The 27,106-nt window shown below is 39.8% G+C and overlaps 4 protein-coding genes and 1 pseudogene across 4 annotated transcripts in view; 2 read left to right on the top strand and 3 right to left on the bottom strand.

Annotated features, from left to right (window-relative positions):
- LOC130568716 (interferon-induced protein with tetratricopeptide repeats 5-like) overlaps nucleotides 1-1,403 on the bottom strand; it is a 2,634-nt gene extending 1,231 nt beyond the window's left edge. The window contains exons 1-2 of the mRNA XM_057357686.1: nucleotides 1,309-1,403; nucleotides 1-1,011 (exon numbers count right to left, since the gene is read on the bottom strand). Of these exons, the coding sequence (XP_057213669.1) occupies nucleotides 1-1,001 (1,001 nt within the window). The 5' untranslated portion in view covers nucleotides 1,002-1,011; nucleotides 1,309-1,403. The remainder of the gene's footprint in view (nucleotides 1,012-1,308) is intronic.
- Nucleotides 1,404-2,581: 1,178 nt separating this feature from the next.
- Nucleotides 2,582-4,388, top strand: LOC130569197 (cholesterol 25-hydroxylase-like protein). The gene has a single exon (XM_057358674.1). The coding sequence runs from the start codon at nucleotides 2,624-2,626 to the stop codon at nucleotides 3,377-3,379; it is 756 nt and encodes a 251-aa protein (XP_057214657.1). The 5' UTR covers nucleotides 2,582-2,623; the 3' UTR covers nucleotides 3,380-4,388.
- Nucleotides 4,389-10,154: 5,766 nt separating this feature from the next.
- LOC130569315 (interferon-induced protein with tetratricopeptide repeats 5-like) lies at nucleotides 10,155-15,711 on the bottom strand. Its single transcript, XM_057358897.1, has 2 exons — nucleotides 15,645-15,711; nucleotides 10,155-13,280 (listed from the first exon to the last, which is right to left on the bottom strand). The coding sequence occupies exons 1-2, from the start codon at nucleotides 15,647-15,649 to the stop codon at nucleotides 11,855-11,857; spliced, it is 1,431 nt and encodes a 476-aa protein (XP_057214880.1). The 5' UTR covers nucleotides 15,650-15,711; the 3' UTR covers nucleotides 10,155-11,854.
- Nucleotides 15,712-16,224: 513 nt separating this feature from the next.
- On the bottom strand, nucleotides 16,225-19,294 carry LOC130569536 (interferon-induced protein with tetratricopeptide repeats 5-like; annotated as a pseudogene).
- A 1,376-nt stretch (nucleotides 19,295-20,670) lies between these two features.
- Nucleotides 20,671-22,377, top strand: LOC130569202 (cholesterol 25-hydroxylase-like protein). The gene has a single exon (XM_057358689.1). It carries the CDS (start codon nucleotides 20,713-20,715, stop codon nucleotides 21,466-21,468), a length of 756 nt encoding a protein of 251 aa, XP_057214672.1. The 5' UTR covers nucleotides 20,671-20,712; the 3' UTR covers nucleotides 21,469-22,377.
- Nucleotides 22,378-27,106: the final 4,729 nt, after the last annotated feature.

Genomic DNA, 27,106 nt, shown 5'->3' with positions numbered 1-27,106 from the left:
TTCACTTTGGCGTAAATGTTGGTAGGCTTTAGCTCTACAGCCTTTGAAAAGTGCTGGATACATTCGGCTGCCTTAGCAGATATTTGAGTGGCAGGAAAGCGTCTTCCAGGCCTCCTCTCCCCCAACATCTGAATAAGAAGCTGCTTATGGCAAAGACCGATTTGATGATGCAGGAAAGATGAGTTTGGAGCCAACTCTACTGCTTTCTCAAGGATAGCTAGTGATTCTTTAATGGAGCCCTCTGCTCGGAAGTATTTAGCCACATATCTGGTCACCTGCGGGACGTCAGGGGACAGCCTGAGGGCTTCTTTTATAAGCTTCTGGGCTTCTTGTCGCTTTAAGCTTTGGAGTTCCAGGGCCAACAGCACCATAATCTCAGTATTTGTGGGATCAAGGTTAAGAGCCTTTCTGAGCTGTGTGACTGTTTCACTGTTTTCTGTACTAACTTGCCTGTCTTTGTTCATACCTTCTATTCTGTATAGCACTACTGCATAGCCCACGTTATACGACACATTGTCTAGTTCTGCTTCAAGAGCTTTGAGGAAACTCTCCTTCACTCGCTCGTAAAATGATCCTCCAAGCCTCAGAAAGCTCCACGCTTTCTCACCATCTACTGCGGACGGCTTGCAGGAGTTATCCGACGAGCCTTTGTCCATGCAAATACTTTTCACCTTCATCAGGTATTTTTCCACATCCTCGAGGTTCTGCAAGTGATAGTGGATCCATGCAAAGCTGGAGAATGTCACCAGGTAGTCGCCATCTTTTCTTTTGTCTTCTTCTAATGCTGACTCAGCCTTTTGAAGATAGTCCAGCGCTCTTTCTGTTTTGCCATCCAAGTGGCTGATGAACGCCAGAATGTTGAAATATGTGGCATGATACGTCTGTGGGCAAAATTTTATCCTGTCATGGAGTTTTTCTGGCAAGATGTTAAAATCTCTTATGTCTGATTTTTCCACCCCCCATGTGAAAAGGCATTCCAGCTGACTGAGTTTAGCTTCCATATTTTCAATGCTGGAGACACGAAGAAGTGAGATACAGTAAGATTATTGGGTATTTTCAATAACAGATCTCAATGAATACAGTAAATACAGGATTCATGTTAAGTGCAGTTAGTTATTATGATATAATTATAAATGATCACACACAACAAGACTACCACAAATATAAATCTGTATGTGTAGGCTACATTTTTAAAAATGTAACCAGGTTATGACATCTTTACTTTTAATCTGTTTTTTGAATGGTTTGTTTGAGACAATACCGGGACAAACCGTATAAGCATTTAAGATATAAAAAGTGACTTCTTACCCCGTTTTACAAATGCGATGACGAATAGGCTAGTTTGTGCAGACCTTTGCTCCCACTGCGCCGTCACATTCGATGTCACGAAAACGAAAGTAAACCGCAGGAGGATAAGTTTCGGTTTTGGGGTAAATTACTATTGTTAGCTGTTGCTTATTTGCCATACGCCCATTATGGAGCTATTTTAATGTTTCCGTTTCCAAATGACGTAAAGTCAAAAAATACAAATAAGAATAAAAATAGGCTAAAATATAAATAATCGTTTTTAATTTAATAATAGAGGTAGAAGTGGGATTGTATAAGTAAATTTTTACACAACTTGTTTCAGCCTATAATCGTATTGGTATAGGCCAATAGGCTAACACATGACTTTTACAGGATTTATTATCTTAGTTTTTCAAAGAATAAATTGTAACAGGTTGTAACATTAGGCTAATAAATGCACCATGAAATAACATAAATAATTATATTGATATTTACACTAATACTACTAACACAGAATACATACTGCAAAACTTCATTGATCGTGGTTAGTTCGTATAGCTAATGCACTTATTAATGTTAACAAATACAACCTTATTGTAGTGTTTTTGTATTGTAGTTCAACACACTGAGCAACACGTCAGCAATAATATGATTTCCTCCTGTCAACGTCGCAGGACCAATTGCCTAATCCAACCAGTAGGTGGCAGGATTTACCTTGTAAAAATGAAAAGAACTGTTCCAACTTTACAGCAGGCTTTCCTACAAGCGAATGGAAGGTACGGAACATGAATAGTAAACGTCAAATTTTGTACGACACATTTATGAACATTTTGCCAGGTATCGTAGTGTGAAATATTAATTCATGTCAAACAAGGTAATCCTATTTCAATAGCCTACCAGGGTCACTTTGTTGTGTAAAGTGAATAGGCTAGCCCAAAGAATGCCACAGGCTAATCGTGCTTTTTAAATATAGTACATACATTATTTTTAATTATTATATTTTTACTGTTTGAACAATATATAATTACACGGTTTTCTAGTATAGTGTATAAGGTTTATTGTAGATTTATTTTAATAGATTTGAGTCAACAGAATTGCTAGATTTAAATCCATACATTAACGTTAATCATCCATCTGTTAAACATAAAACGTGGTAAAAATCTTCCATTCAACAAAGTGGCAAGAAAAACCCTGGAAATTCCGACAGGAACAACTTTTTCGGGCAGGGTAGGACTGAACAAAAAGGAGGGCGTGGTTTGTACACCACACACATACAGTAGTATAAGTAGTGGCAGCATGTGCTTCAATTCAAACAGAACTATACAGAGCTGAAAATATGTCTGGAATACAGTACATCTGGGACTGCGTTCTAGGATACGAGACCTTACTGAGGTCTCCATTCTTCCCGGTGCTCTTCTCTCTTACAGTGTACTTAAGCTTCTGCCTACCCTTTGTGGTTCTGGACATCCTATCTCCCAAAGTAGCACTGATACGGAGATACAAGCTTCAGCAGAAATCCAATGTGACATGGACTATGATGTGGAACTGCCTCGCACTGTCACTCTACAACCATGCGATGTACATCTTCCCACTAAGCGTCTTACACTGGTACTGGAGACCAGTGAGCTACCTAGCGACTGCACCTGGGATCTTTGAGGTTGTGAGGGATCTCTCAGCGTGCCTGCTTCTCTTTGACTTTCAGTACTTTGTTTGGCATCTGCTTCATCACAGAGTGCCTTGGCTCTACCGCACTTTCCACAAGGTGCATCACAAGAACACGGCCACATTCGCCCTCACCACGGAGTACTCTGGGGCTTGGGAGACATTGTCATTGGGATTCTTCGCTGCTGTAAATCCAATGTTACTTGGAGCTCATCCCATGACAGAGATGCTCTTCCATATTCTGAACATGTGGCTGTCAGTGGAGGACCACTGTGGATATGACCTGCCTTGGGCCACACACCGACTGGTGCCTTTTGGACTGTATGGAGGAGCACCACACCATGATGTTCACCATCAGAAGTTCAAGTCCAACTATGCACCATACTTCACCCACTGGGACAAACTCTTTGGCACTTTGCATTCTGAATGAACTGAACACTTGGAACACGCTAGATGAACTGACTGCCTCTATCTTTTTAAAAAAAAGTATATTTATCATTTTGTCATTCCATGAATGAATACGCTACTAACTAAGAAACTCTTGAAAAATGAAGTTTCTTAGCTTTATACTGAATGTGTTTTGTTGAATGTCTGTATTTAAGTGTGGTTGTAACACAATGTAAATTATTTTAATTATTTAAACCTTTACTTTGATATTTATTATGCTGTTTTTGTACCAAATGTATTATGAAGAATTGTGAAGAACAAAAATAACAAAACTAAATATTAAAACTGTGAATTCCACACTTTAATATGTTGTGTGTGAGAGAGTTTGATGTTAAATGTTCTGAAAAAATCATGAGCAAGTGATTTAGGGAATTTGATGACCTAACTAGAGTTGTGGTGACAAGCTTAGTTTTGGATCATACATTCTCAATATATATTAGAATTACATCAGTAATTTATATTAAAGATTTAATTTAATTTATGCTAAATAATGCAAGAACAAACTGATATTGATATAAAGTATTTTATTAAAGGCAGTATCGTGCAAAGGTTGTGGGTTTGATACCCATGTAAACATATTGATTTAAAGTTGTGGAAAAGTCACTAGGGATAAAAGCATCTGCCAACTAAATGTAATGTAATCTAAATGCATGACAATGTATCAGTAAGGTGTATGATGCTTACACATGCTTTTAAACCCTAAAAGTCAACAACACCACAAGCAAAAGACTATGTTTAGGTGAAATAAATGTATAACATATAGAACCCGAAAAGTTTGGTTCCAAAATGAGAACTCAATTTTTCAAAAATCATGTTTTTTTATTGTGCATTCCAATTAATATGAATCAAACTAAAGTTGGTTTGTTTTGATTTAAGCCATAATAACTAAAAAAATACAGCTTACTAACAAAATAAACACAATAAAACATTTTGTTATCTCATTTGGAACCAAACTCTTATAGAATAAAGATTGCAGAAAAGAAGTAAACATACTGTAAAGTGATTAAAGGAAATAAATTGTGTGTGCAATGTACAAATATTATTAAGAACAGATAAAGTAATCATGTTCTATAATATGTCCTGCTGTACAATAGAGGGGATTGCTCATATAGTTACATTACACTCTCACATTAGACAATGACAAATATAAAAAAGTGAAATAACAACATGAATGACTTTCCATTAGTTGTTATTAATAACAGTTCCTGTTGCTTACACTGCAAAAAAGTGAGTATTATTTGACCAGACATCCTGAAAAAGACAATGGAGAATTTCCTAAATCATGTGTGATTTCCCAGAATTCCCATCATAGATGTATTGTAGGGCCTGCATGTTTTTCCAACATAATTAAGGAAGTGGAAGTTAGATTAGTTTTTGATCTGATATTAATTTAGTTTCTGTTAAAGGTGTGGGATGACTTGTAAAAGATTGATTGACAACTTGACACTCAAGATGACTTCGAAGAGGAAAGAACAGAAATAGGATAGAAATGGGAACTGAAATGGGTCTACAGTTAGCATTGTGCTGTATGTGCATAGTTGTCATTTCATCTGACTATCCTTAAAAAAGATGACTGCTTTCAATGTCAGTTTACTTCAATACACATTTTAAACAAAGTAAACTGAAATCCATAATGTGAAGTATATTTGAATATACAGTATGTGCATACAATTAAGGACCCAAAATGGTTTAAAATAAAACTAGTTCCATATACTTTATCTGTTATCTGAATGCTAGAAGATACTGAGATGTGTTGTTGTCATGATTCTGCCTCATCATGTCATGTCTTTCTTGGTCTAGTGGCAGGATCATGACAGAGCCTCATGTTTTGTGTGGAGAGAGGCATTTTATTGCCATCGTCCCCTGTGGGACTACACCCGGGACGTGGAGGCAAGGAGGGGCTCCATTCATGAGGTACTAGTCGGTGCCTACCTGGTGGCCTGGCTGGATGATCCTCCTCCGTTTGCGGAACGGGAGGAGATGATCTACCAACCGTTTGCGCAGCTGGTGGAACAGCTACGTTCTCGTGAGGAACTGGTCAATGGCTTCTCCACCAGCTGCCTTCAGGACTTCTCCCATTCCCGCCTGTCTTCCATCCCGGAGGATCTTGTCCTAGCCACCATGATCCTGGGGAACTCTCACCTCAAGCTCTGCTGGTCCTTCCCCTCCTACCAGTCTCTGGGGCAAGAACGCAGGGAGTCCTGTGGGGATGTCTTCGGACTTCTCCGGAGCGGAGTTAGCCATGCCCCCCATCGCTCCTTCGCAGTCAGCCACTAGCCCAGTGAGCCGGTTGAAGAAAAAGAGGCCACGGAGGGGGTCACAGAATCCACCCCAGCTGGCAGTCCAGCCGGCATCCAGTCCTGCCCAGCCGTAGGCGTCCAGTCTGGTGCAGCCGGCGTCCAGTCCGGTGCAGCCGGCGTCCAGTCCTGCCCAGCCGCAGGCATCCCGTCCAGTCCGGTGCAGCCGGCGTCCAGTCCGGTGCAGCCGGCATCCAGTCCAGTGCAGCCGGCATCCAGCCGGCATCCAGTCCGGTCCAACAGCCGGAGTCCAGTCCAGCTGGCATTCCAGCCAGCGTCCAGTTCGGTTCAGCAGCCGGAGTCCAGTTCGGTTCAGCAGCCAGAGTCCAGTCCGGTTCAGCATGCCGGCAGTCCAGCCAGTGATTCTGCCAGCGTCCCAGCCGTCGATTCAGCTGGCGATTCAGCCGGTGGGCCAACCAGCACCCTGTCCGGTCCAGCCGGCATTCCAGCAGGCAGCCAAGCCTGCCCCTGCCTCTGTCAAGTCCCCCTCGGACTAAGACTCCCCCACCTAGCCCCAACCCCTTTGGACTTCCCCCCATGGACTCTTTTGTTCCAAATACTTCAAAAAGAGGAAACAACATAAATAGGAACGGTCTAAAATTAGCTTTGTACGGTACATGCATAGTTGTCATTTCATCTGATTATCCTTAAAAAATGTTTTGACTGCTTTTCAATGTACAGTAAGTTAAAGTGTATTAATGACACATTTAAAACAGAACGTAAACTGGAATCCATAGTTTAAATTTAAAATATATTTGAATATATACACTATGTGTAATGCAATTAAAGACCCATTAAAATGGTTTGCAGCAATGTAACAGCAAGCAAAAAAAAACATGTTCCATATATCTTATGTAGAACATGCTGAGACGTGTGGTATTCAAACATGGGGAGGGGGAATCCAACACATACTCACATACTTTTAGCAAAATAAATATCAAAATGGATGGACAATGTGTCATAGTAAAATAGAAGTTGAAGTTGAATTTAATATCTACATTTTTTTTACTTACAATAGAGTTTAAACAGAAAGCTTTAATGTGTTTTTTTGTTGCACAATGGTTGTCTCAAATCTGTGTCTGTGTGGGACATTTCAGGTGACAGACAGATATGGCCAGCTATAGCTATTCTAAGTCAAAGACCCAAAAAAGTGAAAATCTGTTTCCTCGGAACACAAAACTTAACTGCATGCATCTCCCTCTAACAAGAACTGAAGCTTGCGTAATACTGAGAACAAAAGGTTGTAATAGTGCCTCTGGGGATAGTCAAGCTCAACTGCATTGCACAACTTCCTGCACAAGTAAGACAGACAGTGTTTTGCAAGAGTAGAGAGTGGAAGATTGTCTGGTCTCAACGACACTGATGCATGCATGTAACTTTAGAATATAAACATTTCAAGACTATTGTTACTATGTAGTGTAGAAATTAACATTATTTACATATTAACATCTACTGTATAAAGGGTGCATACTAGTTGAGGACTCAAAACTCAGCAGTGGTGGACAGTAACGAAGTAAATTTGTCTGAGTACTGTACTTAAGTACACTTTTTGAGTATCTGTACTTTACTTGAGTATTATTTTTTCTGAGTACTTGTACTTTAACTTTACTACATTTGAAAGACAAATATCATACTTTTTACTCCACTACATTTATAAAAAGGCCCAAAAGTAGAAAATGGTTTCTATGCAGCGGGTTTTCCTGTGTGCGCAATTTATCTGTCTTGCGATCTTCCAGGACCTTTTACTGTTGCCAAGTATTTCAGTTTTTCTATGCTCGCCGTTTTCCGGCATGCTTTGAATGGCCATTTGACAGTTTTTTAACGGAAATCTGGCAACTCTGGGATCTTCCCCGCTAAACTAATGTAAACGACGGCGCAGCTACACCATTGATAGCGCTCTAAAAAGACAAATAGAACATTAAAAGAGGAAAAAGGCACATGTTAAAGTGTGGTGTAATCATCTGTGGGTTACGATCAGTCAAAGATCGTAGAAACATTGTCATGAAAATGATCGGCATAACGGCTAAACGGTAAATAAGCATCACATACACCTTGAGCTACACGTGCGTGTTAACTTCTGATCTGCTGCTATATCATTTAAAGCGATTTGGAAAATGAATGATGTTTTTACTGAAGTAACTATAGTTGAAGTATTCCTTTTGAAATAAAAACTATAGAACCCTGCCCAAAATACAACATAAAATGTAATGGATTTAATGGTTATAATGGGACTTGTACTATGGATACTTGTTGTCTAGTTGTTTGTGATGGATTCTATTGGTGGGATGGTAAATCCTATTGGAATAAAACCCAAAACACACTACAAAGAGGAATTTAATTTAATCTCATTCTAATTCAAAAATTTATTGTTTTTTCAGCAGGGATGGTATTTGCAGTAAAACCACAGTATCCACAAATTTACCATTTTCTATATATGGGAACCATACTCCAATTAATAATCTTTAGTAAAACCACAGCAACTAAACATATAATGAACATAGTTCATTATACTAGCTATAGTTTACTTTATGTTTGTAGTTAAATTATGGTAATACAAATGGTAATAAATCCAACAAACACATGGCTTCTACACTTTACTATTTACAAGAACCTTATTACTTACTGGTAAATTGCTGCTAAAACTGGTTAAGGGAATATACAAAATAAAAGAACACTGCTCATAAATACATAGGCCTAGGGGGCTAATGAGGATAATTAGGCTAAATGATCATACAGGATTATATCTAAACTAAACATATATGTGCTAAACATATAAAGCTCTTAAAGGAGTTGCTCACTGCAAAATTTTCCCCCATTGACTTTCCATAGTAGGAATAAAAACTACTATGGAAAGTCAATGGGGGCAAATGTTGAAGTGAACTACTCCTTTAATACAACTGATACTGTGAGCTACTCTGTGTATTCAGTAGGTTGCTTCAGAGGCATAAGGTATACGACAATAAAACAATGCACAACTGACATAAAGGAAATTTACTTTTAATACTTGAGTACTTTTAAAAGCACGTACTTCTGTACTTTTACTTAAGTAAGAATCTGTCTTTACAACTTTGACTTGTAGTGGAGTAATATTTGACCAGTAGTATCTGTACTTTCACTCAAGTAAGGAAGTTGTGTACTTCGTCCACCTCTGAAACTCAGGTACTGTTTGATACAGTATTCATCATTTGAAAAAAAATGACAGAACATTCAATTCCATTTTGTTTATTATTTAGTACTGCCTTGAATAATGTGTTTCTCATAACAGCTATTTACAGATATTCCACAAGACCAAAAAAAAACTAAATAGTTATTTTTACCTCCGCCAAGTTCTATTTATGGGTCAGACTAGCACTCCATGTCGTTATGGATAACAGCGTCTACTACATGCTTGAATGTAAATCTAAATGCAGATTATGTTGTGTTGTTTCCTCAGTGCGTCCCTGCTTTATTCTGAGTGCTCAAACACATACAATTCTAACTGTAGGCCGTTCCTATTTCTGGTTTTTCCTTTGTGAGTGGCAAGTTGTCAATCAATCTTTTTTCTGTTCCTTATAAAGACAAAAGACAAAATTGTTATTTATTGTTATTATCTTGTGTTTATGTCTGTTACATGTTCAGTCAGATGGTAATATGTTGCAATTGTACAAAGTTATATTGATCTGCAAGAAATAATCTAGGCTATTCTATACAATTATACTTTGACTAGAAACCACAATCTGTCTGTGTTTTTGTGAAAGGTTTTGGAGGACTTTTTCCACCGCAAGCTAGTGATCACTGAGTAATGGATGCTATACCTAATAACTGGTCATGTGACCTTTACCAAATCTACGTCAAATTCATGTGTACATCGAGGTTTTGCTGTAGGCAGGAAACCTCAGGGGAAAAACACTGCCATACAGTTAACTTTCACTAAACAGTGGTATGATTCTACAAAAACACAAAATACAACTCTTTTTGGCAAAAATGTATATATGCAGACATACACAACAGCAGTGGTCAGATCACAGCAGCAATTTGAGGATAAATGGCTGTGAACCGGTGTGTGAGTCGTGTTTACGCCTCAGAGGAAAGTAGAACAGTGGTGAGGAGATGATTATGTCTACTTGCCATCATTATGGTTTTTCGTTATGGATTGAGGCATTTCCTGTGACGTAGCTAATAAAAACCTTAAAGGCAACAATTCTTTCAGCACATGATATAACCAAACTCAAACGTGCTCCAGGGCACATAAAATCAAAGGCCTTATTTTACTCTCAATTTGGCAGAGGAGAACAGCAAATATTCTAATCAATGACAGAAAAACTATTCAAGGAATTTTTGATATGACCTACAATTATCAGTTCAATTAAGTATTCCAATCCTGTATAACCCAGTGGAATGAAAAGCGGGGCTAAACTAGGGATAAAATAATTTCCTGAGAAATATTTGCAAGACTACACACAGCTTTTGAAAAACCTTCAAGTTTATTGAAATTTAACCTTCAGCGGGACGTCATGAACATGTTCATGCGGAGTCCTTTTGTAAAGTAGTATTGATATTACACCTCAGATAAAATTCCTTGGAGGCTTGATCCTTAAGGCTGTGTGGCAATGTCTTGGGACCACTTCAACATATTTTAGGTTATGATTTACTGGTTGTAATGCTGGTAGTGTCAAGACTCGTAATTCTGTTTTAAGAAAGGAACCTAAAAATGTGCAAATACAGTTAAAAACATTGTTTAATGGTGCGGGGTGTTGTGTGTCAGTGAGAAACATAGACACGTTACACTTAAGCATGCATCAGGAAGTGACAGTCACTATTAATTCCACAGTAGCGGTTGAGGTTATTTTTAGAATTGGGAACCTGGAATAAATGATTCTAGTAAGAGACAAATGAAAATGGAATATGATGTGGGTTTGTGTGGTGCCACAGGCCAAAGGTGAACCTGGTCGCACTGGGATGTAAAATTGTAATATGGGCGATCTAATAAGAAAAGAGATTAGACCTATAGATTAATTACAGTATAGACACTTTTTAAAGAAACAGTTCACCTAACAATTAAAATTCTGTCATCATTTACTTTACCGTCTTGTCATTTCAAACCTTTATCACTTTCTTTTTTCCGCAGAACACAAAAAATATATATTTTGAAGAAAGTTGGTAACCAAACCGCACTGGCCCCCTTTCACTTCTATTGTATGGACACAAAACCAATGCAAGTGAATGGGGGCCAGTTAACAACATTCTTCTTCTCAATCAGATTTGGAACAACTTGAGGGTGAGTAAATGATGACATAATTTTTATTTTTGGGTGTCCCTTTAAAAAGGACATGAGACAAAATCATTTGGTCACATTAATACAAAACACATGGGAGGGAGAAGTCCGCTATGCGTTGTGAGTCCAGCAGTCTGGAAGAGTCTTAGGATCTCAGCGCTTGACATATGTGTCATGCAGGTTCCAAAGAACAAAGGATGAGTGAATGACCGCCGCCATTTCCCTTTTATACCCATATGCACGGGGCGGGGACTGGCATGTCGTTAAGCCCATTGCCGTTTTAAAATTCCTCTCGGAGATGATAGGTTCTCAAGATCAAACCTCTGTCTCTCAACACAACGTCTCATTCCCTCCATCAGGGAACGGAGATTACAGTCGTAACCGTGACGTTAACGTACATGGCTAGAGTTATCTGGACCGGCTCATTGCAGCAATCAGTTTTGTCTTCTAAAACTGTCTGTGCTTTCCAAACTGCCCTTTAGTGGACTAAACTGAAATCACCCTAATTATCATCCCCAGACTTCACTTATCTTTTTTATCCATTGATGTATTTGTCAGTCATAAGTGATAAATATTTTGATTACAATGAATAGAAAGTACACTAAATATATACTGTCCATGTTTTTTTTATTTCTGTTATAAACTGTTTCAATGTTCTGAATATCTTTATCAAGTGCCTTTTAAATACAATTTATGGTGTTTAAATACTTTGAAAGGCACATTTTAACTTCTGACATACAGAAGAAAACTTGAAGACATGATAGAACTGAGACATAACAATAACAATACACCATAACAATACAATTTCTGTAGTAAATACTAATGATGTCTGTTCACATTTTTCATAACTAAAGTGCTTTAAATGATGATATGTTATTAGGCAATGATTATGTAAACATAATGAATGTCATAACTTTACTATATTGGACAGCCTGAGAGCACAAAGATTAGTGAGGTACTCGTCATTTTCTCCATAACTCAAAGCTTTCTCATAGCACTCAATGGCTTGGCTCTTCTCTCCTTTCTCTTTGTGAATGAACCCTAGTATCCCATAGGCCTCCTCATCCTGTGTGTTTTTATTTATGCGCTTCTCTGCAATCCTTTTTAACTTGTATTCACTTCTCTTCCCTTCATATGAACCTGGGTTCATCTTCAGGCATTCCATGTAGTGCTTGATAGCTAAAACTTCATCTCTTTTGCAGTACAACTGGAATTCAGCGTAATGAAAATTAACCACATGTAGATTATCTTTTTTCTCTTTGGCTGTCTCAAACGTCATCTGAAACATCTCTTCGGCTCGTGAAACGTCATGTTGTTCTCCGTAATGCAGTGCTAGATCACTCATAGCAGTGATAAAGCCGGTTGCATGGGTGGTAGCCATTTCTAAATGGTAGATGATCTGATCACGAATCTGTTGAACCCTAGATGATCTGGTGTGATGATTTCCCTCCTGCAGCAGTTGGATTTTCTTCATTTTATAGCAGAGAGCTAACTGATGATGTGTGAAACCTAAATTAGGTGACAGTTCGAGTGCTTTTCTCAATAGAGCAATACCTCGGTCCACACATCCTTTATTACCAAAGAATTTTCCAGCATATGTCAAGATACGTGGGTGATCTGGAGATCTTTCTAAAGCCTCTTCCACCAATCTTTCAGCCTCTTCATAACTCTTGTATATAACCAGTCGCAAAGCTAAGAAGATCTTAAGAACATCATCATCAGGATTTGTTTCAATTGCTCGTCTCAGTTGCTTGATTGCAGGTGAATTCTCAATCGTGAATATTCCATATTCTGTTCGATACAGAGCGATGGCATAACCGGCATTCCACTTACCAACTTCTGGTTCCAGATCTAAAGCCTTCTTGAAACATTCTTTGGATTTTTCATAATACTTGTAAGAAAATATACGAAAGGTCCATCCCTTCTCACCAAGCACCTCTGGAACAGATGAAGACTCAGATGAAATGTTTTCATTTATCTTCTGGACTTTCTGCAGGTAACTTTCACAGTCTGTATAGTTCTTCATGTGGTAGTTTATCCAGGCAAGGTTTCCATAGGTGACAATGAGAGATTTGTTGAATTCCTCTTCATGGCACTCTTTGTAAAGCTTCAAAGATGTCATGATATTGCTAAGTGCCTCTTCTTGAAACCCCTGAAGGAACTTTACATATGCTAAAGCATTGTAAGTTTGTGTGAGTTCTTCTTTTTTCTCAACATCCAATTTGAGCTTTTCATCCAGCCTATTAAGATCAATGTCATCCTTTTTCAGAGCCCAGGTGAAGTGACATTCCAGCTGGTCAAGTTTTGTTGTCAAAACTCTGTCATGATCCATACTGGTAAAAAAAAGCAGCACGTTTTTATTAATTTCTAGAATTAGTATTATTGTAACACCTGTACCTATTAATGTATATGCAATATTAATGTATATATTAGTTTATACTAGAGGCCGACCAATTTATCGGTTTGCCAAATTTATCGGCCGATATGAGCCTGTCACAGATATTTCTGCATTTATGCCGCAGATATGCCACCGATATAAACATTTTTACAGAACACGTACAGTGCCCTCCACTAATATTGGCACCCTTGGTAAATATGAGCAAAGAAGGCTGTAGTAAAAATAAATCTGCATTGTTTCTCCTTTTGATCTTTTATTCAAAAAAATCTACAATATTCCAACCTTTCATTTAAGTAAAACAATTTGAAGTGGGGGGAATATAACATTATGAAAAAAAAATTATCTAATACACCCTGGTCACAGTTATTGGCACCCTTAGAAATTCTTATGAGTAAAATATCTCCCAAGTTTATTCCCATTGATATTTCCATTTTCTTAGCACACCAATGTGACTAGAAACATGATGTTGTCCAGTAATGACTTCTTGATGCACAGGAGAATAAAAATTAGTAACAAAAGGCCAAACCCCCTTAATCACTTATCACAATGGATAAAACCAAATACAGTTCTGATGTGCAATATAGTTCTGTTGAGCTACACAAAATACAAAATGACTTTAATGAAATAGTTAAAACAATAAAAAAATCTAATTTCCAACATCAGGGCATGATCAAGATTTTAATGGACTGGAGATGTTGAAAATCTGCTTGAAACAGGATGTGCGTCTATATTGTCCCAATGCAAAGTGAGGAGAAGAATCACGTTTTTATTCATAATGTGATTTCCCCAAACTTCAAATTGTTTTACTTTAATGAAATGAAATAAATTAAATGTACAGAAACAATGCAGATTAATTTTTACAGCCTTTTTTGCTCGTATTTACTAATGGTGCCAATATTAGTGGATGGCATTGTATATAATGCTTGTAATGATAAAATGCTTGTAAATGGTGTAATTACTTAGTTTATCCAGCAGAGGACGCTCCATTGTTTGCTACTGTACTGGGGACCCGGGTAACTGTAATGTTGTAACCTGCTGATCTCCGCATACACGGAAACATTCTAGTTCACGCGCTAGTCAAACAGGATAAACGTTGCCGGCTGAAGTCCTAAAAGTTTGGTTTAAAGACGAAAAACGTACAATGCACAATGTTCTCTCATGCAGTATTCCAAATTTATAACACACACATACAGCCGGTGTTCCGGCGGTCCGTCAGAGCAGAAATGAAAACCGCTGCTGTACGTTTTCCTGCTTTCTCCGATCGGGTTCATCATGGACATTGTGTGCGCTTATTTTGTCCATTCTATCGAAAGATCCGAAGAAATCCATACATTTGCATGCCCATAAACCCTCCCCTTGAAGAAAGAAGAACAGAAGTGGTCGAAAGTAAGTGAATAAAAGAGACGGATTAAAGTAACAGGTGTAAACGGGTATGTGTATCCATCGTCCACTTGTGGTGCGATCGGCCAAACGCGTTGTATTAACCGTTAGTTGCTAACTAGTTTGTGAAATACTTAACGTAGTGTAAGTTAATAACAATAACCCCGTACATTTCCCTTTCAATGTAAATCAAATATAACGTTAATCCCGTCCCTTAAAATTAACATATGTCACTCATGTTTATCACTTCACAGTCAGATAGCCTACTGAGTATAGATGGCAGTGCGCTGGTGGCTTGAGTCTGTTGAATGGTGATTCAACGCCAAGTTGTCATGTAGGCCTAGTTGGTAAGACGGAATGCTATAAAGTAAATAAACAATGTCCCCGTCTTTTACTCTCACGATGAGCTTATCATATTCATTTGCTACATTATGCCCAATAATTTCCTCCAAATTTGTCACATTTATAAATCAATCAAAAAGACTCATTTTGGACCATAAAGTGTATTGTTAAATTGTTAAATACCCTGCCCCAGTTATCTGTCATGTCATTATAAGTGTTTGATCACATAATTTGATCATTGCAAAAAAATATGTTTATGTAGGCCTATATAGCATATATTCTGTTTATGTAGTCCAACTGTATTCTACAGCACTCCAAACTTTTGACTGGTAGGCTACTGTACTGTCCTATAATACACAAAGAATATCGGCCGATATATCGATATTGGACTGTTTTGCTCATATTTGTAATATCGGTATCGACATCGTCCCGCCAAAAAAGCATATGGGTCGGGCTCTAGTTTATACATGATGTGTAATAGGTCTAATAAGGAAAAATGTCTCTCTGTATATTTTTACTTTATAACTATAAATTATATCATACAACGAATTTGCATAGTTTGTAGCCAAACACTTACCTCATCTTGAGTCTGTATAGGAAATATTGTAGAAGCTGTTTGATGGAGGAGATGGTCCCAGCATGGCTTTTATGTTCTCTCCCAGAGATGGGAGGATCAAAATCAGAATGGAAACTGAAACCTTGAAAGAGAGCACTAGAGGGAGCCTTAAAGATGTGAATTATTAGCAAGTTTACTCCATACATTAATATCTTCCCCTTAAATTATTAACAAGTATTGACACAGAGATGGTAGTGATGACAAAGTTACATCTGTATTCTGTAAAATCTTGCATATGTTTGTACGTAGTCTTGTATATGTGATGTGTTAAAAAGATGTGATGCTTTGTAAAAAATATTGTATTGTAGCCAACAGTACTGGCATAGACCTGTTTTTTCCAACCTTTTCCACCAACTAATTTTTTTCCAATTCTATGACTTCGTATTCAAAGCATAAGTGAAGAATTATGCATAAATATTTAACTGAAATAATTGTCATATGTTACTAGAAAAACAAACACACTGCCCATTTGAGGTCAGGGTTATGGTTGTATAGTATACACCACTTTTTTTGTTAGGACTGCACGACTGGTTTCATGCTATATTTTTATTAATATAAATTAAATTGATTAACATATTACATTCATTAACAACTTATTCAGAATATAATTGCATTCTGCCTAAAAAGTCACTTTGTGCAAGGCTGTTTACATGCCATGTGCAAAATAAAAATGCTTTGTTCTGTAAAACAACAAAAGTCTAGAGCCACAGCATGTGTAAAATATTGTTTATAATGAATACAGTAAGTCATTACTAATAATAGCAAATCTTTTGCTAAATATATATAGAAGTAACAGTTCAGTTAGGTTTTAGTCTCAGTCCCTTGGCAAAGGTTTCTGAAAGCACATCAGTATCTGAGTGCTGTTGGGCTCTCTTGAGATATATCTCCGCTTGTGCCTCCTGCTTGTCTTCAGCAGATACAAAAGCCAAAATCTCAAATGCTTCTTTGGCTTTGCTCTGTGTGTTGAGACGCTTCTCTGCAATCTGTTTGAGCTTCTTGCCAGCTTGTTTTCTGTCATAGCTGTCTATGGGAATCTTGTATGCTATCTTGAACTGACCGATTGCTTTTTCTTCATCCTTTCTCTTATAGAGCAAAAACAAACCATATGAGGTGTGGCAGTGCTGCTTTTCAAAATCACTGAGAGACGTGTCGCTTATCAGGCTGGTAAAGATCTTCTCTGCCTCTCCTTGTTGTCGGTTCTCACCGTAGGCTTCTGCTTCACTTTGGCGTAAATGTTGGTAGGCTTTAGCTCTACAGCCTTTGAAAAGTGCTGGATACATTCGGCTACCTTAGCAGATATTTGAGTGGCAGGAAAGCGTCTTCCAGGCCTCCTCTCCCCCAACATCTGAATAAGAAGCTGCTTATGGCAAAGACCGAATTGATGATGCAGGAAAGATGAGTTTGGAGCCAACTCTACTGCTTTCTCAAGGATAGCTAGTGATTCTTTAATGGAGCCCTCTGCTCGGAAGTATTTAGCCACATATCTGGTCACCTGCGGGACGTCACACTGCAAAAAATGACTTTCTTACTTAGTCTTTTTTTCTTGTTTTCCAGTGAAAATGTCTACAAATTCTTGAATCAAGATGCATTTTCTTGATGAGCAAAATGACCTAAGAAAATAAGTCTTGTTTTTAGTAAAAAAAATGAAATTTCAGTGAATTTGTGCTTAAAACAAGCAAAAAAATCTGCCAATGGGGTAAGAAAAATAATCTTGAATTAAGGTTGACCTTTTTCTTAGTCACTCAATTCAAGTTTATTTTTCTTACCCCATTGGGATACAGTAAGATTATTGGGTATTTTTAATAACAGATCTCAATGAATACAGTAAATATAGGATTTCTGTAAAGTGCAGTTACTAGTTATTATGAATCTTAGTTTAATATGCACATGATCACACACAATAAGACTACCACAAATATAAATCTGTATGTGTACATTTAAAAAAATGTAAACGGGTTAATATGACAGGATTACTTTTAATCTGTTTTTTGAATGGTTTGTTTGAGCCAGGGACAAACCGTATTAGCATTTAAGATAGGTCTGTTTTTTCCTGTATAAAAACATAAAAAGTGACCCTTACCCCGTTTTACAAATGCGATGACAAATAGGCTAGTTGTGCAGACCTTTGCTCCCACTGCGCCGTCACATTTGATGTCACGAAAACGAAAGTAAACCGCAGAAGGATAAGTTTCGGTTTTGAGATAAATTACTATTGTTAGCTGTTGCTTATTTGCCATACACCCATTATGGAGCTATTTTAATGTTTCCGTTTCCAATGACATGTCATATTTGACTATATGCATACAAATAAGTTCATATAAATACAAATATGAATAAAAATAAAATATAAAAAATTGTTTTAAATTTAATAATAATGGTAGAAGTGGGATTGTATAAGTGCATTTTTACACAACTTGATTCTAGCCTATAATCGTATTGGTATAGGCTGAAGTAGACATGAAATAATAAAAGTTGACTATGTCACGTGATCATGTGTGAAGATAAAACTTCAGAGCATTTAGATTTTAATTTGTGAACTTGTAAAGTAAGTATTTGTACCTGTACACTAAAATGTACACTCACAGCCCCAAAACTTGTAAAATAAAAAAACTGAAGTTGAATTCGAGATTTGCACTCGTGGACAAAACTCACAAATCTGTCTTCTGAATTTGAAGTTGCATAAAAATGTCACAAATGTGTAAACTGGCATTTACAAAATACATTGGCAGATACAAATGCGTAGAACATATTTACACGTTTTCCTAGATTCAGATTTGAATTGCAACCACAAATAGAAATTGAAACAACCTTTCAAATCCAGCACTGCAGTTTCAAATCGTCCCGCCTTGTCTTTTGCTACTGCTTTCGCGATAAACCCGTTGCAATACTAACTTGTGCACTTTAAAGCTCAGGGGCGAGAGAAAGAGGTGCATTTGATGACGTCATGCGGCTGAGCCACACCACCCCCTAACGGTGTGGCTCACCGTTAGTTAGTAGTAGCAAAAGTTAGATTTGCAAAGTAGTAGCAAAAGTCGCTACAATGCGATTCATTGCTGCATGGCATTAGGCCTACTTAACTTGCTGTGTTTCGATCTGAGGTCAGTAGTATTGTCAAAGACGGTTTTTATTAAAAGCTGCTAATATTAGTTAACTTTAAATCGACTCATTTTGTATTAGTATGGGTCTATATATAGGCTAATATATCTATCTATATAATCTAAATGAGGAATAATCCCTTCAATGGTGTTTACAGAACACAATAAGGAACATAATATGCATTTCCGCCTAGACTGCACTTACATGAAGAAAGAACTACAAACAAGTCTGGGGAAACGTTACAGAGTATTTCAACGCATAGTGTGCACACAGAAGTGACATGAGACCAGAGGTGGACAGTAGTGAAAGTCGCGGTACAAAGGTGCTCAAGCGTGGAACAGATCGTGCAGTGTCGTCGCTAAACAGAATTATCTACTACGTCAATATGCGCATGCGCGGACGGATCGTGCAGGCATCCCGGATCCGTGCAGGCATCCCGGATCGTGTACCGAAGCCGGCTGTTCTCGAAATGCTCTCGCGGTACTTTGATGCCACACGTGAAGGTCACCTGGCATCGGCGCCGGTTAAAATCCGACAAAATTTCTAACCGGCATGCACTGCTTCAAATCAGATTTCGATCGATTTGCGCAGCGCCGCATCAAGTCGAACAAGCCTGTTGTTAATGTTAATCACCTGTTCCCTTAATTAGAGATGGAGAGGGGGTGAGCAGGGATGATGTATTTTTGGTTGACCAACTTCAAAATATACATAGTTTCATATGGTTTTGTTACATCAAGAAATATCAGTCTGCGCAATAAAAAGAAGATTAAGAGTATATCTTGCCTCACGGATATTTTGTTGCGTCGCAAATGCATGGAAATCCTGTTTCAGTCTCAGCGGCTTTTGGAAATGACGGAGTAGTCGCTACATTGGCTAAAACATGACTTTTACAGGATTTATTATCTTAGTTTTTCAAAGAAATATTTGTAACAGGTTGTAACATTAGGCTAGTAAATGCACCATGAAATAACATAAATAATTATAATGATATTTACACTAATATTAACACGGATTAATACATACTACAAAACTTCATTGATCGTCGTTAGTTCGTGTAGCAAATGCATTTATTAATGTTAACAAATACAACCTTATTGTAGTGTTACCTTTTTATTTTTTATTGAACTTCATATATATATATATATATATACACACATTTTAAAATATAGATCAATATGTAAATCAGTATTACTAGGAATTATATACTGTAGTTCAACACACTGAGCAACACGTCAGCAATAATATGATTTCCTCGCGTCAACGTCGCAGGACCAATTGCCTAATCCAACCAGCAGGGGGAAGCATTTACCTTGTAAAAAGGAAAAGAACTGTTCCAACTTTACAACAGGCTTTCCTACGAGCGAATGGAAGGTACGGAATATGAATAGTAAACGTCATATTTTGTACGACACATTTATGAACATTTTGCCAGGTATCGTAGTGTGAAATATTAATTCACGTCAAACAAGGTAATCCTATTTCAATAGCCTACCAGGGTCACTTTGTTGTGTAAAGTGAATAAGCTAGCCCAAAGAATGCCATTAGCTAATCGTGTTTTTTAGGTATAGTGAATACATTATTTGTAATTATTATATTTTTACTGTTTGAATAATATATAATTACAAGTTTTTTTATTATAGTGTATAAGGTTTATTGTAGATTTATTTTAATAGATTTGAGTCAACCGAATTGCTAGATTTAAATCCATATATTAACGTTAATCATCCATCTGTTAAACATAAAACGTGGTAAAAATCTTCCATTCAACAAAGTGGCAAGAAAAACCATGTGGAAATTCCGACAGGAACAACTTTTTTGGGCAGGGTAGGACTGAACAAAAAGGAGGGCGTGGTTTGTACACCACACACATACAGTAGTATAAGTAGTGGCAGCATGTGCTTCAATTCAAACAGAACTATACAGAGCTGAAAATATGTCTGGAATACAGTACATCTGGGACTGCGTTCTAGGATACGAGACCTTACTGAGGTCTCCATTCTTCCCGGTGCTCTTCTCTCTTACAGTGTACTTAAGCTTCTGCCTACCCTTTGTGGTTCTGGACATCCTATCTCCCAAAGTAGCACTGATACGGAGATACAAGCTTCAGCAGAAATCCAATGTGACATGGACTATGATGTGGAACTGCCTCGCACTGTCACTCTACAACCATGCGATGTACATCTTCCCACTAAGCGTCTTACACTGGTACTGGAGACCAGTGAGCTACCTAGCGACTGCACCTGGGATCTTTGAGGTTGTGAGGGATCTCTCAGCGTGCCTGCTTCTCTTTGACTTTCAGTACTTTGTTTGGCATCTGCTTCATCACAGAGTGCCTTGGCTCTACCGCACTTTCCACAAGGTGCATCACAAGAACACGGCCACATTCGCCCTCACCACGGAGTACTCTGGGGCTTGGGAGACATTGTCATTGGGATTCTTCGCTGCTGTAAATCCAATGTTACTTGGAGCTCATCCCATGACAGAGATGCTCTTCCATATTCTGAACATGTGGCTGTCAGTGGAGGACCACTGTGGATATGACCTGCCTTGGGCCACACACCGACTGGTGCCTTTTGGACTGTATGGAGGAGCACCACACCATGATGTTCACCATCAGAAGTTCAAGTCCAACTATGCACCATACTTCACCCACTGGGACAAACTCTTTGGCACTTTGCATTCTGAATGAACTGAACACTTGGAACACGCTAGATGAACTGACTGCCTCTATCTTTAAAAAAAAAGTATATTTATCATTTTGTCATTCCATGAATGAATACGCTACTAACTAAGAAACTCTTGAAAAATGAAGTTTCTTAGCTTTATACTGAATGTGTTTTGTTGAATGTCTGTATTTAAGTGTGGTTGTAACACAATGTAAATTATTTTAATTATTTAAACCTTTACTTTGATATTTATTATGCTGTTTTTGTACCAAATGTATTATGAAGAATTGTGAAGAACAAAAATAACAAAACTAAATATTAAAACTGTGAATTCCACACTTTAATATGTTGTGTGTGAGAGAGTTTGATGTTAAATGTTCTGAAAAAATCATGAGCAAGTGATTTAGGGAATTTGATGACCTAACTAGAGTTGTGGTGACAAGCTTAGTTTTGGATCATACATTCTCAATATATATTAGAATTACATCAGTAATTTATATTAAAGATTTAATTTAATTTATGCTAAATAATGCAAGAACAAACTGATATTGATATAAAGTATTTTATTAAAGGCAGTATCGTGCAAAGGTTGTGGGTTTGATACCCATGTAAACATATTGATTTAAAGTTGTGGAAAAGTCACTAGGGATAAAAGCATCTGCCAACTAAATGTAATGTAATCTAAATGCATGACAATGTATCAGTAAGGTGTATGATGCTTACACATGCTTTTAAACCCTAAAAGTCAACAACACCACAAGCAAAAGACTATGTTTAGGTGAAATAAATGTATAACATATAGAACCCGAAAAGTTTGGTTCCAAAATGAGAACTCAATTTTTCAAAAATCATGTTTTTTTATTGTGCATTCCAATTAATATGAATCAAACTAAAGTTGGTTTGTTTTGATTTAAGCCATAATAACTAAAAAAATACAGCTTACTAACAAAATAAACACAATAAAACATTTTGTTATCTCATTTGGAACCAAACTCTTATAGAATAAAGATTGCAGAAAAGAAGTAAACATACTGTAAAGTGATTAAAGGAAATAAATTGTGTGTGCAATGTACAAATATTATTAAGAACAGATAAAGTAATCATGTTCTATAATATGTCCTGCTGTACAATAGAGGGGATTGCTCGTGTAGTTACATTACACTCTCACATTAGACAATGACAAATATAAAAAAGTGAAATAACAACATGAATGACTTTCCATTAGTTGTTATTAATAACAGTTCCTGTTGCTTACACTGCAAAAAAGTGAGTATTATTTGACCAGACATCCTGAAAAAGACAATGGAGAATTTCCTAAATCATGTGTGATTTCCCAGAATTCCCATCATAGATGTATTGTAGGGCCTGCATGTTTTTCCAACATAATTAAGGAAGTGGAAGTTACACTAGTTTTTTATCTGACATTAATTTGGTTTCTGTTAAAGGTGTGGGATGACTTGTAAAAGATTGATTGACAACTTGACACTCAAGATGACTTCGAAGAGGAAAGAACAGAAATAGGATAGAAATTGGAACTGAAATGGGTCTACAGTTAGCATTGTGCTGTATGTGCATAGTTGTCATTTCATCTGACTATCCTTAAAAAAGATGACTGCTTTCAATGTGAGTTAACTTCAATACACATTTTAAATAAAGTAAACTGAAATCCATAATGTGAAGTATATTGGAATATACAGTATGTGCATACAATTAAGGACCCAAAATGGTTTAAAATAAAACTAGTTCCATATACTTTATCTGTTATCTGAATGCTAGAAGATACAGAGATGTGTTGTTGTCATGATTCTCCCTCATCATGTCATGTCTTTCTTGGTCTAGTGGCAGGATCATGACAGAGGCTCATGTTTTGTGTGGAGAGAGGCATTTTATTGTTGGTTCTGACATAGCATGCGCTCTCTCCGGTCTCGTCTTTGGCCCCGCCCCTCTCGTTTCCTCGTTTAGCCTTCCTTTAGTGTTTCATTCCCGACACCTGGCCCTTGTTAATTATCCTTTGTTAGTCTCCCTATATAATTTGTGTTTAATCTCCCTTGTGTTTGCTGTCCTGTGCTGGTTCGTTTTGTTTGATAACTTCCCAGATGACCTTGTCGGTCTAGTTCCTGCACAGTCCCTGAAAGTAAGCCTTGTTTGTGTTAGTTTTAAGTTCTTGGTTTGCCCCCTTGTGGGTTTTTGTTTTAATAATACAGTACTTTTTTGTTAAACCTTAACTGTCTGCGTCCAGCCATAACTGAACCCAGACAGTTCTGACATCATGATACAGTTGCCGTGCACCTCCAATCCTGAGTGGTGGTTGGCCATAGCCACCCAATCTCACGCTGGCTGTGGTCCATTCCCCGCCCAGCGCCATCGTCCCCTGCGGGACTACGCCCGGGACCTGGAGGCAAGGAGGGGCTCCATTCATGAGGTACTAGTCAGTGCCTACCTGGTGGCCAGGCTGGATGATCCTCCCGTTCCGTTTGCGGAACGGGAGGAGATGATCTACCAACCGTTTGCGCAGCTGGTGGAACAGCTATGTTCTCGTGAGGAACTGGTCAATGGCTTCTCCACCTGCTGCCTTCAGTACTCCCGTTCCCGCCTGTCTTCCATCCCGGAGGATCTTGTCCTAGCCACCATGACCCTGGGGAAATCAGCCCCTCCCACCTCAAGCTCTGCTGGTCCTGCCCCTCCTACCAGTCTCTGGGGCAAGAGAGAGCAGAGGGAGTCCTGTGGGGACGTCTTCAGACTCATCCAGAGCGGAGTTAGCCACGCCCCCCATCGCTCCTTCACAGTCAGCCACTAGCCCGGTGAGCCGGTTGAAGAAAAAGAAGCCACGGAGGGGGTCACAGAATCCACCCCAGCCGGCAGTCCAGCCGGCATCCAGTCCTGCCCAGCCGCAGGCGTCCAGTCCGGTGCCACAGGCGTCCAGTCCGGTGCAGCCGGCGTCCAGTTCGGTGCAGCCGGCGTCCAGCCGGCATCCAGTCTGGTCCAACAGCCAGAGTCTAGCCGGCATTCCAGCCGGCGTCCAGTCCGGTTCAGCAGCCGGAGTCCAGTGCGGTTCAGCAGCCGGAGTCCAGTCCAGGCCAGCCGGCATTCCAGCCGGTGTCCAGTTCGGTTCAGCAGCCGGAGTCCAGTCCGGTTCAGCAGCCGGAGTCCAGTCCAGGCCAGCCGGCATTCCAACCGGTGTCCAGTTTGGTTCAGCAGCCGGCAGTCCAGCCGGTGATTCTGCCGGCATCCCAGCCGGTGATTTAGCCGGTGATTCAGCCGGTGGTCCAACCAGCACTCTGTCCGGTCCAGCCAGCATTCCAGCAGGGAGCCAAGCCTGCCCCTGCCTCTGTCAAGTCCCCCCGGACTCTGCACTCCCGAGCGCCCCCTCGTACTAAGACTCCCCCACCTAGCCCCAACCCCTTTGGACTTCCCCCCATGGACTCTTTTGTTCCAAATTCTTCAAAAAGAGGAAACAACATAAATAGGAACGGTCTAAAATTAGCTTTGTACGGTACATGCATAGTTGTCATTTCATCTGATTATCCTTAAAAAATGTTTTGACTGCTTTTCAATGTACAGTAAGTTAAAGTGTATTAATGACACATTTAAAACAGAAAGTAAACTGGAATCCATAGTTTAAATTTAAAATATATTTGAATATATACACTGTGTAATGCAATTAAAGACCCATTAAAATGGTTTGCGGCAATGTAACAGCAAGCAAAAAACATGTTCCATATATCTTATGTAGAACTGTCACGGTCTGGTTTAGCTCGGTGTGTTTTCTTGGCACGGAGTTTGTTTTGGTCTGTGTTGAGCACGTGGTACCACTATCTATGAGTGGATCGCGTGCTCGGTGTCCACGTCACTGTTTCCTCCTCCCTGTGTCGGTAGACTTTCATGCACTGGTGATTTTCCACTACATACACGCACTCCTGCATTTACTTACCATGATTAGCGCCCTTGTTCCCGTAATTGCCCCGCACCTGACACTATTTCCTCTCATTATTCTTCCCTTTATCTTTCCCTAGTGTCTCTTGTTCATTGTCTGACCGTTGCTCGAGTTTAGCCAGTGCAGACTGACCCAGACGTTGCTGCGGCCCATCTGAAGAAGCCTTTTGTCTTAGTTTTTGCCTTGTCATAATTCCTGTCAAGTCCTGTCTCGTTACTGTCTTCTAGTTGCCTGTTCTCCTGTTTCCTCTCTCATCTCTGGCAGTTCCCTTGGTCGTTCCTCCTGTCATCCTCTGTCTGTGGCCAGCTCTTCTCCGGAGGATCGGAGAGCTTCATCCTCGCCGGAGTCTTCTCACGGAATCCCCGCACAGCACCAGGACGGAGTGAGGAATCCCGGCACGAAGACTCCATCTCCTCGCTGGGTTCCTAGCCTTCGTCCTCGCTGTGGTGTGCCGTCACCTCAGGTTCACCTCTCACCACCGCGAGCTTGTACGCTCGCGGCCGGATCGCCACTGGACAGAGATTGACGTTTTTCACCTCTCACCACCGCGAGTTGGTACGCTCGCGGCCGGGTCGCTACTGGACAGAGATTGACGTCCACCGTGTTTGTATTGACTGTGTCCGATAAATTTTGTCTTTACCGCATCTGGGCCGTTGCTTGTGTTTCTGTCATGACAGAACGGTCAGACCAGCATCACGGCCCAGCGGGATCGGATCCTCTACGGGCGGCTCTCCAGCAATAGGGCGTTCTGCTGGGACAACAGGCATCCCGTCTGTCCGTCGCTGCCCAGGAGGTCGATGCTTTGCAGGGGCAGGTGGCGGTGCTTCAACATCAAATGGCGGAGCTCCTCCGTGGATCGGCTCGCGCCGAGGAACCGCAACATACAGCGCCTCGCGGCACCTCGGGAGATCCCAAACCACACGCTAACAGCCCGCCTCTCTACGACGGGGACCCCAACTCCTGCCGAGCTTTTCTGTCCCAGTGTGCTCTAGTCTTCGCTCTCCAGCCACGACGGTATGCCACGGAGGAGACCCACATCGCATTCGTCTTGACTCTGCTTACGGGGAGAGCTCGCCAGTGCGGAATCGCGGTTTGGGAAGCCCAGGATCCCTGCTGCCGTTCGTTCCTGGATTTCCATGCCGAGATGGCCAGCCTATTTGACCGATCGGTTCGAGGCGACGAGGCGGCCGCCCAACTCTCCCGGGTGATCCAGGGACGAGGCAGTATCACGATTACGCCATCAGGTTTAAGACGTTGGCGGCCGCGTGTGACTGGAATATGGGGGCGCTGCGCGCACGGTTCCTCGACGGACTTAACCACTGCATCGCGGATGAGATCGCTGCGCTAGACTCGCCACGGGACCTAGAGGATCTCATCAACCTCTGCCTCAGAGTTGAGAGTCGCGTCAATGCCCGGCGCGGCGCCACACTTCTCCCCCGGACTGGCGTCGTCGCAAGGCGAGCCGTGAGCCCAGTCGGAGTAACAACGCCGTCCTCCAGGCGGTAGCTGAACCCGAACCCATGCAGATTGGTCGCTCACACCTTACCCCAGCTCAGAAGCAGCAACGTCTTGTGGACGGGCTCTGTTTTTACTGTGGTAAAACAGGTCACCTCATGGCACACTGTCCGGCAAAAGCCGACGCCCATCCATAGAACGGAGAGTCCGGGTGGGCGCAATCTCAGAAACCTCTCCACTGCCACGCACCACGTTCCCGTTTTGCCTCACCT

Source organism: Triplophysa rosa, linkage group LG18 (genome assembly GCF_024868665.1).
Source record: "Triplophysa rosa linkage group LG18, Trosa_1v2, whole genome shotgun sequence".
Lineage (NCBI taxonomy): Eukaryota > Metazoa > Chordata > Actinopteri > Cypriniformes > Nemacheilidae > Triplophysa > Triplophysa rosa.
Note: the sequence above shows the minus strand (reverse complement) of the source record. Positions and strands in the feature narration are given on the sequence as shown.